Raw genomic sequence first — 15,633 nt, 5'->3', positions numbered from 1 at the left:
TCAGTCTGTCACAAAAACTTTAACATTGGTCATATCTTCTGAATGAGAAGAGATGGTGCTTTCATATTACGTACAAACTTAAGGTATCCCGATATATTACCTATGACAAGACCTTTATAAATCACCATGATTTTTGACCCCGTGACCTTGAAGTTTGACCTACTTTAAAAAAATAAAATAAGACATTAATATTTAAAATTGGCCATAACTTTTGATTGAGAAGAGATAGGGCTTTCATTTTAAACATGTATGTTATCTGTTACAAGTCCTTTCTAAACACACTATGATTTATTACATTGTGACCTTAACCTTGAAGTTTGACCTTCTTTTCATAAATCTAACCTTGGTCATAACTTTTGAATGAGGAGAGATAATGCTTTCATATTTGGATATTACAAGTGCACTACCTGTGACAAGATATTTCCGAGCATGTTATGATTTCTTACCCCTTGACCTTGACTTCATGATTGACACCTAATTTAAAAAAAAAAATCAACTTCGGTGATAACTTCTGAATGGTATACGATAGGGCGTTCACATTTGACACAATATCCCTTAAAAAATGACATCTCACCTTAATGCTTAAGGATAGTGATATATTATATTGTCCCCCCTCATATTAGACCAAGAATTACAAATATATCTTTTAGGTAATTTTTGTACTAATATCAGGGGAACAAATAAAATCACTTTTCCTAAGCATGTACGTGTATTTTGATTTTTTTAAATATCATGAAAAGAAATGTTACTTTAAAAAAAAAACAAAAAACTTTCTAAAAATTTTCTAAAATAAGAAAATGATTTCTTTATTCCAGTACGTTTTCCCTGGAAATATCTTTTAATTTTTAATTTAAAAAGTATTTTTTAAAATCACAGATTATATCTAAAATTGATTTTCTTACATAAATAAGTTTAAAAATCTACATGTATTTATATGTTTCAATTTTTTTAACATCAAGTTTCCGTTCTTCAAATATCCTTTTTTTCTTTGGTATTAAGAATTCGAATTTTATTGAAAGGTCAAGAATTCTTTTTGGATATTGGAAAATATCTCAAAAATACAAAAGGGGTATCTAGAACAATTTCTAACAACAAAAGTTTTTTCCTCAGAAATTATTCAATTGATACAATTTTTAAAGTAAGTAACCATTGTTAAACTGTTTAATTCACCATTTTAAAGGAGGGGTGGGAGAGAGAGCATTTTTTCTATTAGCAAAGATTTACACGAATAAGTAAACGTAAGACCTAATAAAAGTTTCAAATATTGTAAGCATTTTACTAACGTTGATTACAACGGGATTACAACGAGAAGAAAGACGAGAAACGATTAATGATGTGCAGATGAAATCTTAAAAGACTTAACTGTGTATTTACCTGCTGTGCAATTCTGCAGGGATTGCCTCAGGAATATTTGTAATCTCTTATTTCTAAATCATGTCATCAGAAAAATCCAAGATGGATTCCGATGTGGAATCAAAAGTTGCCCAAAACAGACATAGTCAGTGGGTGAAGCTGAATGTTGGTGGGACTGTGTTTTTGACGACGAGAACCACGCTATGTAGAGACCCCAAATCCTTCCTGTATAGACTTATACAAGACGAACCAGACCTTAACTCAGACAAGGTATCTACTAATTTGATCTCTTTTTTGGCATGATAGATTAAGAGACATAAGAGTTGTGTATCCTGTTTTTGTTTACAATAGACTAAATGATGTAATGAATGAACTTTTGGCAGAGAAAGATTAAACAGTCACATTCTGTAGTATCTTCCCAATATCTCTAAAATTCTCAATTGAATTAAAATTTCTTTCTCTGACAGATTTGGTCTGAATTACGTTATTTAGAATAATCTAACTTTGTCCTGGGACAAACCCTCACAACAGTTAGAATACATCCCATACACTTGCAATGTAGCAAATCAGAGCAGATTCACTTCAAAATGATTTAAAAGAATACAAAAGAGGTTGCACCTGAAATAACTATCAAATTAATAAAAACAAACCTTCTGAGAGTGTATCTGCCTTTTATCCCTAAAAATAATCTGAAACGACTTTACTTTACCGGTCCCCAGAAAAACATGCTAAAATGTGTCGCTGAGGCGACTTCAGTATATATGAGATCACATGAGCGATCAAAAAAAAATAAAAAATACAAAGTTTTTCGCCTGTTTGATCCCAAATTGAATTCTACGGTTAAAAAAGTTTAGTTTAAAATTTTAAACGTCGTTCTCTGAAAGAAATAATAAATATTGTTTAATTTATTCATTGGAAAAATCGACAAAAAATAAGTGTCAACAAAGCATGTGCGGTGCATGCTTAATGTCATTTCTTTCGGTCTTAGCCATTCTTCCATGTAAACAAACCAATGAAATGGCGTTGAAACTGAATTATGACCTTGCAAAAATTACAGAAGCAACTGAATTTCTTAATTTATCTAAAAGAACAAGTCACTATAACCATAATCTCTCGGATGGTAAGCAAAGACTAAGACGTTTAGCCAAAATCTCCCAGGTAGAATCGAGACTAACCCTAATCAGTCAAATAGTGTGCTAGGACTAACCCTAGTCTCTTGGATGGATGCGAGACTAACCCTAATCAGTCAAATACTTGTGCAAGGACTAACCCTAATCTCTCAGGTGGTTGCAAGACCAACCATAATCAGTCAAATAGTGTGCAAGACTAACCCTTATCAGTTGAGTGACATAAATGCTATGTCATAGTCCAATGAGCGCGAGGATCTTGCAGATCTTGGGACCAGTAAAGTAAAGTCTACCCAATAATCCTTATTAAATTCAACTGATTTTCTCAACATTTTTTCTCACTTCAAATTTACATGCAGTGTTTACATTTGGAACTCTCTGTATTGTTCATAGTAAATACATTGCGTTCCAGTTATTGCACATGTTTATTTCACAGGCACCTGACGAATGGATGGTATACAACCTCCACCCCCCTACCTTCCCCAGCTTCTGAAAATTTTTATTAGACACGAAAACTTATCAAAAATCGTGATTTCTTAGACAATTATTCTTATGTAACAGAGTTAAAAGGGTAAAAAGTGGTTATGGCTTGTAAATAGTGAGGCCACTGTCCTACTAGCAGTAGCTAGTGGGTTAAGCCTTTAGCTCAGTCAGTAGAGCGTTGGATTTTAAATCTGAGGGTTGTAGGTTTGAACCACAGTGTGGACACCCTTAGCTAGTCTGTCATATTGGTGCCCAACTACAAAACCTACATGGTGAGTGGTGTTTATAGAGTCTCGTATCTGAGATTTCTCAATGGTAAGAAACCTCAAGAAAAAGAAGGGGGAAGTGTAACCATGGTAACAAAGTTAAAAGTGGCTATGGGTTGTATATAGTGAGGCCACGCTCCTACTAGCACTAGCTAGTGGTTTAACCATATAGCTCAGTTGGTAGAGTGTCAGATTTTAAATCTGAGGGTTGTAGGTTCGAGCCACAGTATGGACACTCCCTAACTGACCAGTCATAATTATATGTGTACTGGTATTACAAAATTGTTTATATAAATTTTAAGTCATAAACAGACCTCTTCATTCATTACATACTAGTAATTAATTTTTTAGAAAAGAAGTCTCATAACAATTTAGTTTAAATGCCAAGCTTAATATTGGAAATAAAGTTTAATACATGTATCTTAATGTTTAATGGACTGTTATTCACTTATTGGAATAAATTGTCTGTTGATAAACATGTTTTAAAAAATAAGACTGTTTGATTGACTCATGGTGGCTCATTTGGCACATCTTGTATTTCTTCTCATATAGTAGATCACTATAATATTTTCCTGATGCCTTATTTTCATGAGGTAGCTATTTAGTATTTATGAGCTAGACAAAATTTTCATGAGCAGTGTGGTTACTGCTGCATATAATCCTTAACAATATCAATGTATACCAGATTGACATTTTCAAAGCAGACAGAAATATTTGTAATAATTACACAAAAATAAAGTTCTCATGCATAAGAAATGAATAACACTGCTGGAATATGCAGTAGAAGGATGTATTTAAAATTATAATCAAACATAGGTTTATTTCAAGGGAATAAAATGTTCCAAGTTAATCTTTTTTAATGCCCCATTTTCTCCAATTGAAAGATTTCTGGGTGTAAAGTTTTTTGCCCTGTCCATCTGTCTGTGTCTAATGTCTATCTTTTTGCAAAAACTTTAACCATGTTAACCTTGCCCAAAGCATTTAATTAGTTTGAGCCATTGCATATTTTTATTCCTTGTAACAGGCCTTCCTTTGTATACCAATATATTTGACCTTGACCTTCAAGTTTCATCCATTTTTGCAGAAACTTCAACTTTTACTGCTCAAAATTTAAAACTTAAACCTTGACCATAAGTCATAACTTTTAAAAATATGGTGAGGCCAAAAATAAAAATAGTCTTGTTTCCTGCTACCCGACCGACCCTACTTTTTTGCACCCGACCCTAAAGTTTTTATTTAGTTTTAGGAGTAAAATAGGAAATTTCATGATCCAAAAGTGAAAAAAACATATATTCATGTGGTATTTCATGAAATATAAGTTTTAAATATTGACTTCTATAAAACACTCATATTATTTTAAACAATAATATTGACCTATGACATGTTTAATTTGGTTTTAAAATAATTCATATCCAACAAATACCATTGGGAAAAAAATAAAATAAATTAAAAAAATAAAATAATTTTCCTACCTACCTACCCTATTTTTTTCAGGTTGGTAGCAGGAAACAAGACTATTATTTTTTTTGGCCTGATAGGGCTTTCATACTTCACTTGTTTGTTTATTGTGACAAGTCCTTTCTTGGGATGTTAAGATTTTTTACCTTTGAGTTTGACCAACTTTTTAGAAAAAAATTTACCTTGGCCATTACTTTTGAAAAGTTAGCAGCATTCATATTTCACCTTGTGACAAGACCTTTGTAAATGTTTGGATACCAACAATTTTGACCTCTTGTAGTGTATCTCCTGTTGAAAAACTTAGCCTTGACCATAACTTTTGAACAATTGATGCAAGGGCTTAAATATTTCACGTGTAGCGGTATATGGTCTTCCCTTAGGTACCATTAATTTGACCCTATGACATTGATTTTGGAGTTTGACCTACATTTTAAGAATATAAACTTGCCCATAACGTTTTACTGATTGGCACTTTGGCACTCATATTTCATACCCAGTAGGTAACATTATTGAGACAAGTCCTTACTATGGGTAACAACATAATTACATTTTTCTTCTCTTGTCCTTTGGAGTTTGAGTCACATTTGAAATTTTAACCTTCACCAAAAGATGTCATACCTTATTTCTTTAAAATCTGAAAGTAAATGTATTCTGCCATCAGAGTTGATATGTTTAGGCCATTCCAAGTTTTTTCTTTGCTTAGCAAACACCCTAAAATCGAAAACCTATCATTCTGTCTTGGAAAATCACACAAACCAAAAGGGGATAAACACAACAATTTAAGAACATGCAATTCTAAAATTTCTTTTCATCATTTGAATTTTCCTCTCATTGTAACTAAGTTAAATTATTAGTTTATTGGAAAAAAAGCTAGTTTACTGGAAAAAAAGATTGGTACACCACTGTAAAAAAAAGAAATATTGATGGCAAAATTGAAAAACTCCTTCCATTCATGAAGAGCTACAAAGAAAATATTCCCTATAACTATGAGAGTAAAGAAAAATATGTGAAACTGCCAAGTTTTATCGAATTGTGAAAATTTGTGTTCATTATTTTCAAGTCTCACAATCCTTAGCTCTGATATCTCACAATGCTCAGCAGCTATCATGTCACAGCTTATGCCACTGTGTTGCAAAAAGGCAGCTCTTAGGTGTCAGGTAGAGGCAAAAGGAAAAGCCAAGGGTTTTTGAAATGTTTTAAATAGAAATATTCAATCTTTCGTTGTTGGATCTGAAATTTCTTTTACTTGTTGGACAAGATTGTTTTTTATATTTCACTCATGCTTTGGACAATTGAAAAAAAAAATGTAACAACTAAAAATCTGTCCCACGTATGAAATAAAACCCATATCCACCTACCTAACATTGAATACCCTCTGTATATATCTCCTGTCTGTTGTTTCCAGGATGAGAATGGTGCTTATCTGATTGACCGGGACCCTACCTACTTTGGTCCTGTCCTGAATTACCTCCGACACGGAAAACTAGTGCTGAACAAGGACCTGGCTGATGAAGGTAAACAAACAGTCTCTGGATTTAATTTGAAGTCTTTTTTGAAAGAGAGATAAATGTATTGTTAGAGAAGTTACAGAGATGATCAATTATGACTTGTTATAAACAAAGTTTATGGTATATTTTTAAACTCAATTGTGTTGAATGAGTGTGAGTTCATTTTAAAGCATTATGCTGTGGAAACCATATTTTAGTATTACATGACTTGTAATTTGTTTTCAAGTCTTCTAGTATATTCTGTCCTTCTGAAATAAAAACTTGAAAAATAAAATCATAAATTTAGCCATGCTCCCTCCAATAAAACATTTATAAAAAAAATATCCCATGGCATGTGAGCTTTTCTGATCGCTTGTTGTCATTAATCTCTTTGTCTTTTCATCTGTTAAATTTGTATAATTTGGACTTATTTAATATGAAACACCTAGTTAATTTCAACTATGTATTTTATTAATTGATGTAAAATAATTTCTGAGGTTTGAATTTTTTTGAAGTAAGATAATACTGCAAGAATAAGCTGACAAAAATGCATGGTCATTATGACATCATCAGTCACTCTGGTTTGAGAAAATTTTCATTGTAGACTATGGGCCTTTTGTTTGATTGGATATGATGATCATCCACCTTGTGTATTCTATTTCATAATGCAAATTGTTTAAAAAAAAATCATACCTGTAACAAACTATAGCAAAAACTATACCCCGGGGTATAGTTTTGCTATGCGTGAACTATAAAAGATAGCTATTTTACCTTCTGAACTTTAAATAGGAAACATTTTAACAGAAGTATAATAAGAGATCATATGATTTCCAATTCTGATAGCCTGAATTTTCTCTGTGGCAGAATACACATGTATAATTAATTCCATTTAATCAGGTTTTCATTCCATACATGTTAGCTCAAAATATGTGCTATCTGATCAGATTTGATGGATGGTACTTTATGATAGAAACCAAGCTTAGTCTTCTACATTGATAAACACTGTTTATACAATCTTTAGATTGTATTTCTGTTTGCAAATTGTCCATGCATGCAATATGTAAATGTGAAATATTTTTGTTTGGAATTTTTGTTTTGGCATCAGCTAGGAGTCTCCAGAGGCCAAAATAGGCATAATTTAAAGATAAAAATGGATCTTGTATGTTGAAATGGTTAAATGAAATTGAATAGGACTGATCATGTTATATGTAGTTCACTGATGTGCAGCAAAGTCACAGATTTTTTTCCTGTGTGCTTGAATGTATGATTCTTAATAGGAGGGTTGTCAGATCTCTTTCTACATTTATATTAAACTCTTCCACTGAATACTGTGAAATCACAAATTTTTGTGGGGGTTTAATTTTTGTTGTTTTCAAGGTATGAAGAGACCCACGAATTCATGTCCACCACAAAATGTAAAATGTTACATAACTACTCAATTCTTCATCCACGAATTCAAATCCCGGGGCACAACCAAGAGTTTTTACTCAAACCACGAAAATTTGACCCCACGAAAATATGTGGTTTTACAGTAACTGTAGTTATGCTAAGGTTGCAGGTGTGCAAAAATAGGGGTTTGAATGCTGCAGGTGGTATTTACCAGACCAATGATTAGGTTGGTTTTGAGTTGAGGTCCATTTTTAAAAGATATTTGTAAAATCTAGCTTTTCCAATTGTTCTTTTAGTGCTGTGTGAGACCATTACTTTTTGAATGTGTGAATAATATCTCAAATTATCGAAATTTATAGAAGAAATTGAAATCTCTTCCATATACTTTTTTGTGGAAGGAAAAAAAACATAGGTTTTGCATTCAGGAATGCATATTACTAAATGTGCCTTGAATGTTGGATGTGTAATAAACAGACAAATGATGAAATTGAAGCTTTTTAGAACAAGTGAATTCCTAAGTAGATACAACAATTACAAGTCTTACATTAAATGACAATTAAGCTTTATGATATCATTAAGGATGGATATGGTACTAAGGATGTATAAATTGGAGCATTTACTTCATTTTATAGTTTCTTTTAAATTTTCATTGCAGTTTGCATAGATGTTGTGTCTTGGGCTATTAGTGATGTGCTTCAGATTCTGTGACTGATCAACAACTCTAAAATCAAAATTTCTGGGAGAAGTCCATTCCCAAGTTGTTTCAAGCCCAAAAATGACAAGATATATGTGTATGCATGTAACATGAGGTCATAAATGTAACCATTTATAATTCAGATTCTGCATATGACCAACAGTTTATAAATAAGATAATGAGCTCAATAATCTTTTTTCAGCTTTTCAGCCAAAATGGAAAATTGATCATGATTTCATCTGGGAATTTCCTTTTTGGTTACAAAATATATTTGTGCAAATTTTGTATGGATAGATAAATCCCATTTTCTGTGGTAAAAAGGCATCCATTTGCAAGACATGTTTCCAAATCCTGTCATGCAAAATTCATGTAAGCAATTTGGCTTTTTCTGCCTTTGGGTGTAAAACCAAAACAATTATAGCATTCAATACTCTTGCTAGATTTCCCAAAAGGTATAAGTGGGATGTCAAATGACGATATGTATGCCATATGTTTAAAAGCTTTCTTCAATGTGGCCCTGATTGCCTGGTTGAAACAATACACAAATGATGTCTAGAGGGATGTGGACATTAATTGCTTTGGAAGCAATGTCTCTTCTACCAAATTCCATAGTTGTGTTAGATTTACATGCAATCCAGGCTTTTGAACCAAGCTTTATTGCCAGACATTTTCAAAGTGTGATCAGGGTTTTACCTATTTTTATTATTTTTTCTTAAGCAATGTTGAGAGCCAGATTCACAGTCTGCATTGATTTTGGTTCAGGTAGATACCTGGGAACAACATTATTATGGCAAAATGACGAGTTTATCGACTGTACTGGCTCCGAGCTCTATCTTTGGTTTTTTGCTGGCTGTGAAATTGATCTACGACTTCCTTTGTTTATCGGGTGGACTGCCAGATGATTCCCAGTAGGTTGTCCACCCACTGCTCAGGATGTAATATTAACGTTTAATAAGATATTAAAGTAAATCACGAGTATCTGAAGTATATAGCCATTATTGATTTGGAGTTGAAGGCTCTAAAGTCTGTTTGGTTAATTAGTGATTGCTTAATGTAAATCCATTCACTTAGGCCACATGGCCGTCCTACCTTGTGGGGAGACATATATAATGTACCTTATGATAAATCTGGTGTACATTAATTAGGGGGATAGATTACTGATTGAATCCCTGTTGATATATAAGTGATGTCTCATTGGAATAGTTTCTGAAGAATTTGTCAGCTCTGAGACTATGTACAAACAAAATCTTCCTCTAAATGAATTTCACATCAGACTATTTTATGACACTGGCTTTTGATCACCAATATAGTAATGTGTTCTCAGGTCCCTAGAGAATCCCGGATTTCTTTCAAGTTAATTCATGATTTTCTACTCTCAGCAGCAAGCTGATATGTCAATGTATCTGTATGTTTACATTTACTACAGTAACTGTTTCAGGAACATGATTTCACAAATGTTTGTGAGGAATCTGGAAGCACATATTAATTCATGCATCATTGGTACATCATATGAATTTATACATGAGCCAGTATTAATCACATGGCTTGTGTCACTGCTTATGTTAACACACTGCTAAGGCTTTCAGTTATCACACTGCTTTATATCAGTTATCACACTGTTTGTATCATTTATTGCACTGCTTATATCTGAGTTATCTAAGTGCTTTTATTAGCTATCACTGTGCAGGTGTTAGTCAATGCCCTTGCCACAGTAATGTTAATGTTCAATTTATGTCAGTATTATACACTGCTAATGTCACTTTATATTCTGCTTATACAAGTTATCACAGAGCTTATATTAGTAATCACACTACTTATGTCAGTAACTACACAGAGCTTTTATCTGTTACACAGTTTTAAATCTGTTTCACAATAGCTAAGTCAAGTTATCACTTTGCTTTTGCCAATTATTAGGCTTTTTGTGTCAGTTATTAGGTTATGTATGCCAGTTGTTAGGCTTTGTATGCCAGTGATTAGATTTTTTTGCTGGTTTTTAGGCTTTGTATGTCAGTGATTAGGCTTTGTATGCCAGTGATTATACTGTGTATGCCAGTGATTAGGCTTTGTATACCAGTTATTAGGCTTTGTATGCCAGTTTTTAGGCTTTGTATGCCAGTTTTTTGGTTTTGTATGCCAGTTATTAGGCTTTGTATGTCAATGATTAGGCTTTGTATGCCAGTTATTAGGCTTTGTATGCCAGTTTTAAGGCTTTATATGCTAGTTTTTGGGGCCTTGTATGCCAGTTATTAGGCTTTTTATGTCAATGAGTAGGCTTTGTATGCCAATTATTAGGCTTTGTATGCCAGTGATTAGGCTTTGTATGCCAGTTTTTAGGCTTTGTATGCCATCTGTTAGACTTTTTATGCTAGTTGTTAGACTTTGTATGTCAGTGATTAGGCTTTGTATGCCAGTGATTAGGCTTTGTATGCCTGTTGTTAGGCTTTGTATGCCAGTGATTAGGCTTTGTATGCCAGTAATTAGGCTTTGTATGCCAGTTGTTAAGCTTTTTATGCCAGTTTTTTCACAATCTTATAATAACTATCATACTTATACTGGTTATCACCTCATGGATTCAAGATATCACACCCATTCCTGTTAGTAAAAATTTAGATTCTCAGATTTAAAGAAGACCATCCTATATTATCAAGAAGAGATCATAGATGAAATATAAATATTTACAGATTTCTTTGGATGTATATTTATATGCTGTTTTTGAAGCCAGAATAAGCCCTTGTGAACCTTGATCTATCTTGGACAAACTCACTGATAACCTGATTAAGAGTCTCGGAAGAATCAATGAAAAATGATAGATTTATAAGCACTTGTTTCATCATTAACACCATGAGCAGTGGCCTGCATTAGACTTTACAGTGATCCCAATATCCAATTCCCTTCATGTGATTTGTATTGTCATTTTGATCTGAGTTTCAGCATATTACATTGTATACAATCAGGTACCTGTGTTATTACATTCCATGGGTTTGAGAGAAGAAACCTCTCTGCTTCTTGAATTAAAGACATTGATAGATGTAGTATTGCCTATGTGTCAGAGTTTGTTTAGATAATCATGTTACAAACGACTTGAGAATCACATAAAGAACCCCCTCTGTTCTGGCTGATTTTCCTCCGCTGCGGCAGCCATGTGCCTCGGTGGGATTTAGATTACACTGTAATTGTCTTCTTATTTCAGGTGTGTTAGAGGAAGCGGAGTTCTACAACATCACAGATTTAATCAAGCTCGTTAAAGACAAAATCAAAGACAGGGATGCCAAACAAAATCAGGTGACCAGTATCTTCCTGTCATTGTTGTTGCTGCCAAGAATAAACTTTAAGGAAGGATTGGTTTACATTTTTAAAATAATTTATAATATAAAATCTTCAGCATGTTCAGGAACCTTTTTTAAAATAATGATTGTGATGTCCTTGAATTTTTGTTTTCAAAGCTGACCTTTCTAGTGGCAAAAGATTGATTAATTGATTTAATCTGAACCATGATTTTTTTTCTCCAAATTTACATTTGGGTTTTAGGCAAGGCAAGGCAAGGTCAATCAAAGTCTATAATTTTTTTGAGTAAAAATTTAATGAATAAATAAATGAACTTAAATTAAAAAAAACCCATCTTATATGTATCTTTATGCAAAATATACCTTTGAAGAAGCTCTGATTTAAAAGTCAAAGTGTAACTCTGTCTAGATATTGTAACATTTTAAATTTTAATTTATTAAGCAATTGTTTTGTAAAACTCAATTTGATTTTGAGGCAGTTAAATGAGCATTAATGAGCATGATGAGAGTAAAACCTTTTGATTTTGATATGTGATAGAATGATGCAAAAACCCAATCCCTCTTGACACATTTTAGCGATATAAAATGTTGGTGATCTCAACAACCTCGCTAAAAATACCAAAATTGAATCCTCACTAAAATTTCTGCTAATACATTATTTGATTTAGAATCTTTTATCCTCATGTTACCCTTTAATTTATTTCAGTCCAGCACCAAAAGTGTGTATCGTGTTCTACAGTGTTCAGAAGAGGAACTCACTCAGATTGTGTCAGCCATGTCTGATGGCTGGAAGTTTGAACAGGTAAGCTGGGGCTGTGGAACATAATCAGGTAGCTAATGCCAAAAATGTTTCTTGGAGGTTAAAATTGATTTGAGTTGGGTAATTTTATCCACTTGGTAAACCAGAAAGCTGACTTAACCATGAATTGATGCTGATTTTGTACCATTTTGTTTCCAGTTGGTGAACATTGGATCCCAGTATAATTATGGAAGTGAAGATCATGCTGAATTCCTTTGTGTGGTCTCTAAAGAATGTCCCAATATTCTCAATGGCCAGGAGTCAGAGCCCTCAGAGAAAGCCAAGGTTACTAGCCTCTACCTCTAATATAAACTAGAACTAATTTAACTTTTATAAATTCATACTTGGAGAGTACAGTCTCATCAGAGACATCTGAATTCGTTTATTAAAACAGCATACATTCAAAGAATGAATTATAGCTTTCTATTTCTACAAATATTGAGTATTATAGCATCATGTTTGATTGTAGGTGTTACAGCAGAAAGGATCTCGGATGTGAGACCACCATGTTTAGTCACCTGTTAATTTGTGGACATCACATGGACCAATGCATCAGACGGGGTCACAGGGCACCTGACCCCAGCCCTCTCCCCCCTTCTCCAGACACCCCCTCCCATTGGTGCAATAATTACCAAAATTTATTCCAGAGTTCCTCCTTTAACCTCTGTTCAGGAAATCTGTCCTATTTTACTCTGTCAGAACTTATAATTTTATGTGTGGGATTTTTAAAGATGTACAATGCCCTGTGCATTTTCTAACTCTTTGCTAAGCATTGTATAATATGAAGTAGATTTATCTCAAAGTTATATTTATAAACCAAAGTTTAATTGAACTCAAGGCTTGGATGATCTGATCTTTGTTCTAAACAACATTGTCTGGTGAAAATTTTATTATGAGTTCTTTCAATTCAATAAGAACTGAATTTTTCTTACATTGCAGCATCTGATTTCATTGATTCTATGTACTTAAGGTGTGGCTATCATTTAGGACTAAAGTAACGAACATTCTGTTGTAGATACATATATTCACTTATCCCAATTAGATAGTGCTAGGTGATTCAGAAGTTTTCTCTGTATGTAATACATGAATTGTTGTCAGTATATGGTATCTATAAACTGTAGGTGTTATGTGTGATACAGTATATGCCATTATTTGTTATCTATAGACACCATTGGTCCTATTGTGCTTTTATGACGATTACTTGGCTTTGTATGGATTTTGAAGCCTTTTCATGTATTATATATCTTTGATAGAAACGCCTTTCATTTATTATAGCTCTATTTTACTTATGTAGAAATGGTTTAAGAACATTTTGAACCTTTTTTAAAAATGCACAAAGAAAGTTTATTTTTTAACTTTGAAAGTTTTACCTTATGACAGATGTATGGCTTGGATAAAGTTTAGTTTAATGATCTGTATGTGTTCTCTTGTAAAAACAATTTGTAGTGTTAGAATTTTTAGAACATGGAGAAATTGGCTGAAAATTTCATTTTTTATGTACTGTTGATCACTTAATTTTCATGACACCTTATTTTCATGAGATAGTCATTAACTCTTTCATTTTCACATATAATTTTAAGGAATACTAATATAGGCATGAAATAAATTTTTCACAAGCACACAATTATTTTGAAAACAAAGTTCTCACAAATAAAAAGTGATTTACAGTACATTTATTCTGTAATTTAAAAAAGAATTGTCAAAATTTTCCAAGTAAATGTACTTATTTTGGCATTCATGTAGGTATGATTACATTTATGGAAAACTGTTCATAATTTGGACCAGATACAGTTTCCATTGCTGCCATGAAAATGAAACACTTTAAAATGTCTAAAGGCTGGGATCATGTATAAAGAGCACTAGCTGTTTCAAGTCATACAAATGAAAAAATACCAAAGACTTGATTTAGACAAGTTTTATTTCATATTTAGGCTTAGCTTAAGATATGTTTGCAAAGCTTTGAAGGAAATCATAGGGAAAAGAAAACTGACCCAAGTCTATTGATAAATTTCTTGCTGGTTCATGAAATTTAACAATCAACAAAAATGTTAGCAAGATAAATAGGATTTTTAATCAATATGAAGGATCTAGTTACTTAAGAAGGAGAACAAGGTTTTTTGATGCAGGTGTAAAAATGTAATCTCTTTTCTATAATTGTTTTTTTACACCAATTTGATTGTGTATTGTTACGTGATGTGGCCATGTCCTCTGCTGTTGTGTGTGCCTTTTTTGACGACATTAAGTCACTATCATCTCCATAATAAGTTTTCTCTACCTGTATAATTAACATTTATATGGCATACAAACCCACCTGAAGTAGATCAGAACTTTTATAACAGATGGAAGCATAAAAACAGACTGCGCTGTGGTTAAATATTCTGTGTCATTACATATATGTAAATTATTTCATATACAGTATTTATAAGTATTATCAAAGGTTGTATATTGATATTTAACTTAACACCATAATTATGTGTTAGTATATTATAAAATTGGGAACTATGCAAATCCCAGACATGGTGTAGATTTGAAGCTTTTAATGTTTTATGAGGATGATGCTGGATATTGTGTTATCCCCCTTTGTATTTGATGTCTGTGTTGCCTCCCTTTAATTAGGCTAAATCCCCCTTAAGACAGCTTTACTAGGACATAGAAGCATGTAAGCTAGGCTTCCTATTGATATTGAGTGTTCATCTGTACACATGTTGCATAGAAGTCCAGATTATGAACAAAAATATTGCAGAAATTCTTGAAAACTGTGAAAGTTCTTAGCAGTGTTCTCAATTTGATCAATTTTTAAAGTATTGATACCCTGAAATGTGAGACTGATGTACAGATTTGATTGGCAGCACACATTTTTACCCCATTGTGACATGTGTATAAATGTCTGTATGCATAGAAAATGACTTTGTATTTTATTGTATCTGAGTAGCACACTGTATTATATATGATATCTATACCTGACCATTTGGAAAAACATTCTGATTAAATTATGAATGTATATTTATTTCTGTTTTATTAAGTTCTGTTATAAATGTTTTTAACAAGCTTTTGGTCATTCATACGAAGTCAGATTATACATATCACTGTCATCCTCAGTTGTACAAAATCATAATATATTGGAACAATGTGATTTGTTCCCCTTTAGTCTGACGAATTCCAGTTACATCCTCATTCAGGAGATGATAGTACACCTTTAGACACTTTTTAGTTCACCTGAGCCGAAGGCTCAAGTGAGCTTTTCTGATCAAAATTTGTCTGTCGTCTGTCGTCGTTGTCGTTGTCGTCGTTGT

General features: G+C 32.8%; 1 protein-coding gene across 1 annotated transcript; it reads left to right on the top strand.

Annotated features, from left to right (window-relative positions):
* The first annotated feature begins 1,276 nt into the window (after positions 1 to 1,276).
* LOC134235202 (BTB/POZ domain-containing protein KCTD5-like) lies at positions 1,277 to 15,347 on the top strand. The gene is made up of 6 exons (XM_062717332.1): positions 1,277 to 1,623; positions 6,093 to 6,201; positions 11,448 to 11,539; positions 12,248 to 12,343; positions 12,500 to 12,625; positions 12,810 to 15,347. Exons 1-6 carry the CDS (start codon positions 1,435 to 1,437, stop codon positions 12,837 to 12,839), a joined length of 642 nt encoding a protein of 213 aa, XP_062573316.1. The 5' UTR covers positions 1,277 to 1,434; the 3' UTR covers positions 12,840 to 15,347.
* Positions 15,348 to 15,633: the final 286 nt, after the last annotated feature.

Source organism: Saccostrea cucullata, unplaced genomic scaffold (assembly GCF_032062105.1).
Source record: "Saccostrea cucullata isolate Sc308-1 unplaced genomic scaffold, CSIRO_AGI_Scuc_v1 ctg23, whole genome shotgun sequence".
NCBI lineage: Eukaryota > Metazoa > Mollusca > Bivalvia > Ostreida > Ostreidae > Saccostrea > Saccostrea cuccullata.
Note: the sequence above shows the minus strand (reverse complement) of the source record. Positions and strands in the feature narration are given on the sequence as shown.

Coding starts and splice junctions, on each gene's coding strand:
- LOC134235202 (XM_062717332.1), top strand. CDS start 1,435: ATGTCATCAGAAAAATCCAAGATGGATTCCGATGTGGAATCAAAAGTT. Junction 12,344..12,499: donor ATGGCTGGAAGTTTGAACAG/GTAAGCTGGGGC, acceptor TTTTGTTTCCAG/TTGGTGAACATTGGATCCCA. Junction 12,626..12,809: donor AGCCCTCAGAGAAAGCCAAG/GTTACTAGCCTC, acceptor GTTTGATTGTAG/GTGTTACAGCAGAAAGGATC.